Below are 4,328 nucleotides of genomic sequence, written 5' to 3' on the forward strand. Positions count from 1 at the left end.
TAGTATACACCATAATAGCTTCGCAGTAATGTAAGACTGCAGTCTTCTAAGTCACCAAAAGCCAAATCCACCTTCTTTTTCTACGATATACATTCTGTTGTTTCCCATCAGAAATCTACAATCGCTAATGTTATGATTTGCAAGTTAATTTTGCACAACATGAAACGTGCCATACTGTTAGTACTTAGATGTGACTAGTAAGGATAAGTACAAGTTACAACAAGCTTGTAACATGCCATATTTCTTGATTATGAGCTTACAATGTCATTTGTTGTATAGCTTACTAACTTTGTGTTAGCTAATCTGTTATTTATTGTAATAAAATAAAATATTTTAATACCAACAAAGTAGTCCTAACTTTTGCTTGTTTTGTCGGAATCCTAAAGAATAAAAAAAGACAGAGACCTCACAAGCCGCAGTATATCCCCATGCCAAATGAAGGCTAGAAAATAGAGTTAGAGTGTGATAGTGAGAAAAAGCAAACTAAAACATCACCTGCTCAGATAATAGAAAGAGAGAGAAGCTTAAAATCAAACAAACTCTCAATGGACGAGAGACCCGAGACAGAGTTAATATCAATACCAGCAACGCCGCGAGTCTCCACTCCGGAGATTCTAACTCCATCCGGTCAAAGATCTCCTCGTCCCGCCACCAAGCCGTCGTCGGCGGCATGGACTCCAACCTCTTTCATATCGCCAAGGTTCTTGAGTCCTATTGGGACTCCTATGAAACGCGTTCTTGTCAACATGAAAGGTTATCTCGAAGAAATGGGTCACCTCACCAAGCTCAACCCACAAGACGCTTGGCTTCCTATCACCGAGTCTCGCAACGGAAATGCTCACTACGCTGCGTTTCATAACCTCAACGCCGGTGTTGGGTTTCAAGCCCTCGTTCTTCCCGTCGCGTTTGCGTTTCTTGGCTGGTGCGTTTGCGTTTTGCTCTGTTCTATTGTTCAGATCCACTTATGATTTTTTTTTAAAAAAAAATCGTCAGAGATAAAAAAAAAATATATGTACTATTTTACTTTTCAACTTTCGAAATAATTCAATCTTTTTAGTAGATATTTTTTGAGATTCACTTTTAATTTGTCATGCTTCCATCATTACACTGGCCACTCTCAGACATACTTTTGGGTTTAGTTTGGATTAAGACAGGACCGTCTTTATCGTCGATTTTGTTTCTTGTTGAGTTCCAGCAAAATATACCATTATTTATTTAATCTATTTATATATTCTCCCTTTATTTTGTATAATAAATAGTTTTATATAAAATGCAAGATCAAACATTTGAATCATTTTATAACTTGGGTTTGAGTATTTGGGTAGTTAATTGGCTTAGTAGTGGATCAATATTTGTGATTAAGATTTTATTGAAGAAGTTAAGAATAAACTATATTTGAATTATTGTTGTGTAGGAGTTGGGGGATACTATCATTGACAATAGCCTATTGTTGGCAACTCTACACACTGTGGATTCTAGTTCAGTTACACGAAGCAGTCCCAGGGAAACGTTACAATCGATATGTCGAGCTTGCACAGGCTGCATTTGGTAATTGAATTTACGTTATTTTCAATGGAAATAACTTTATTGGTGGTGGATCATTATTACTAAAATCTTGGATTCTTGATTTTGAAACAGGAGAAAGATTGGGAGTTTGGCTTGCGTTGTTTCCTACGGTTTACTTATCAGCAGGAACAGCAACAGCTCTGATTCTGATCGGTGGAGAAACAATGAAACTCTTCTTTCAGATAGTTTGTGGTCCGTTATGCAGCTCGAACCCGTTAACTACGGTCGAATGGTATCTGGTGTTTACTTGTCTATGCGTCGTTCTGTCTCAGCTTCCGAACCTCAACTCTATTGCGGGACTTTCCTTGATAGGAGCAGTCACTGCAATAACTTACTCTACAATGGTTTGGGTTCTCTCTGTGAGCCAACCAAGACCAGCTACAATCTCCTACGAGCCGCTTTCTATGCCTTCGGTTTCTGGTTCGCTTTTCTCTGTCTTGAATGCTCTTGGCATTGTAGCTTTTGCCTTCAGAGGTCACAACTTGGTTCTTGAAATTCAGGTAAAGAAAATGAAAAATGTTTATGTTTATGTAAATAAATAATGCAATACTGGACCTGTAGACTACTGAGTATTGAAATAATTTGCAGTCGACGATGCCATCAACGTTTAAGCATCCAGCTCATGTACCAATGTGGAGAGGAGCCAAAGTTGCTTACTTCTTCATCGCTCTCTGCATCTTTCCAATCTCCATTGGAGGCTTTTGGGCTTATGGGAAACTCGTAAGTTCCATTTACTATGGTTTATCTTATCAAAGCTATGATCTATATTTTTTCATTGGTTTGGCTTCGGTTTAAACCGGTTTATTCCTTTTCGGTTTTAACCGGTTTATTATCAATGCTAAAATACTGTATATTTTCTTTGGTCTAATAGATGCCTCCAGGAGGTATGCTCGCTGCTCTATATGAATTCCACATTAACGACATTCCGCGAGGCTTGTTAGCGACGGCATTTCTCCTAGTAGTCTTCAACTGCCTGAGCAGCTTTCAGATATACTCCATGCCTGCCTTTGACAGCTTTGAGGCTGGCTACACTAGCCGAACCAACAAACCATGTTCGGTCTGGGTCAGATCAGGTTTCAGAGTCTTTTTCGGTTTTGTCTCGTTTTTCATCGGAGTTGCTCTCCCTTTCTTGTCTAGTCTCGCGGGTTTGCTCGGTGGACTCACGCTCCCGGTCACGTTTGCTTATCCTTGCTTCATGTGGGTTTTGATCAAGAAACCGGCCAAGTGCAGTTTTAGTTGGTATTTCCATTGGGGGTTGGGTTGGTTAGGAGTTGCATTCAGCTTGGCCTTCTCCATTGGTGGGATATCGAGTATGGTTACGCAAGGACTTAAGCTTAAGTTCTTCAGTCCTAACTAAGTATTATCCGATGTAAGTCCGTGGTTTTTGTTTGGCTGAATTTTATTTTTTTTTAAGTTATGTTTTGTCTGTGTTTTGTTTACGAGTGCCTTGTTTTTGAATTGGAACAAATGTATTGTAACAATTATTCAGTAAGTTTTTTTCCACTATGATGATTTTGAATTTTGAAGGTAAGTGTGGGTTGGCCAAAATAATTACACAATATTTAGTTAATTTGTTGACAATCCTTAGTTGAAAATTGAAGTTCTCCCAACGTAGCTTTCCCTTCTTCAGGCTGTTTTGAAACCCGATCCAGACCTGCAGTTAAACCGGTAAATCTGGTGATCCAGAAAAAATTCGGTTTGGGTTTTGTGAAAAACCCAATATTTAGAAACCCAGAACCCATACCGGTTGAACCACCGATTGAACCAATAAATAAATTTTACTTTTTAGATTATGTTTTATATTCTAAGTTTTCAATTAAGAAGTTAGGTGCTGACGAAAAAAAGTTAAGTTTTTTTTTTTCAGTTTTATATTTTTGATTTTTAGATTTTGATGAAGATTTCATTATGCCACCAGAAGAAAATGAAATGAACGATGGTAGAGAGAACCAAAATTAGTTGATGTGATTTGGTTTTAGTTTATTTCTGTTATTGACAATTTATTACAATGATCTTTTATTTTTGGTTTATTTTGAATTTGAAGTTTTATTTATTATTCACATTAGACATTAAGATTTTCAATCTCAAGTTCTAACTTTTTAAGATCTTCATCTCAACTTTGATTTTCTTCATTCAAAATATATTTGTTCTCTTTTAAAAGTTTAAAGACTGAATGATTATATTCACTTATTTAAATATTTATGAATATTATATCTTGATTTTTTAGATGTCATAACTCTTACTTTGTTACACAAATTTTTAAATAGTCAAAACAATTTTTTGATATTTTGTATGTCAAATGAAAATAAAAATATAAAAAATAAAATTAAGTATTTTTAAATACTTTTTAAACATAAAATATATACATATCCAAACTATTATTTTATGTTTTAAAAATATTTAGAAAATATTAAACTTTAGTTTTTATATATTTATAGCTAATATATTATTATATAGTAAAATTAATTCATTTATTAATCCGCGGTTGATCCAGTGACCCAGTGACCCGGTAAGTCGTCCGGTTTAGTGTCCGGGTCGGGTTTAAAAACATTTCTTCAACTTATTCTCAGAAATACATGTAATCATATTTCTTTACCGTTTATTTTACCCCAAATTATTTATGTATATATAAATAGTTATACATTAAAAATATGTAAATTAAAAATTCTGGAATTATATTTTTATTAATTTAAAAATTATCAATGTGATACAAATATTAATAATATTAATAAATGCTGGAATTATGTAAATATTAATTTATAAAA

At 34.7% G+C, this 4,328-nt stretch overlaps 1 protein-coding gene across 1 annotated transcript; it reads left to right on the forward strand.

The window, feature by feature from the left end:
* The first annotated feature begins 381 nt into the window (after positions 1 to 381).
* Positions 382 to 3,078, forward strand: LOC106307387 (lysine histidine transporter-like 8). Its single transcript, XM_013744325.1, has 5 exons — positions 382 to 922; positions 1,415 to 1,548; positions 1,639 to 2,066; positions 2,155 to 2,286; positions 2,438 to 3,078. Exons 1-5 carry the CDS (start codon positions 546 to 548, stop codon positions 2,921 to 2,923), a joined length of 1,557 nt encoding a protein of 518 aa, XP_013599779.1. The 5' UTR covers positions 382 to 545; the 3' UTR covers positions 2,924 to 3,078.
* Positions 3,079 to 4,328: the final 1,250 nt, after the last annotated feature.

This window comes from Brassica oleracea, chromosome C8, assembly GCF_000695525.1.
Source record: "Brassica oleracea var. oleracea cultivar TO1000 chromosome C8, BOL, whole genome shotgun sequence".
NCBI classification, from domain to species: domain Eukaryota; kingdom Viridiplantae; phylum Streptophyta; class Magnoliopsida; order Brassicales; family Brassicaceae; genus Brassica; species Brassica oleracea.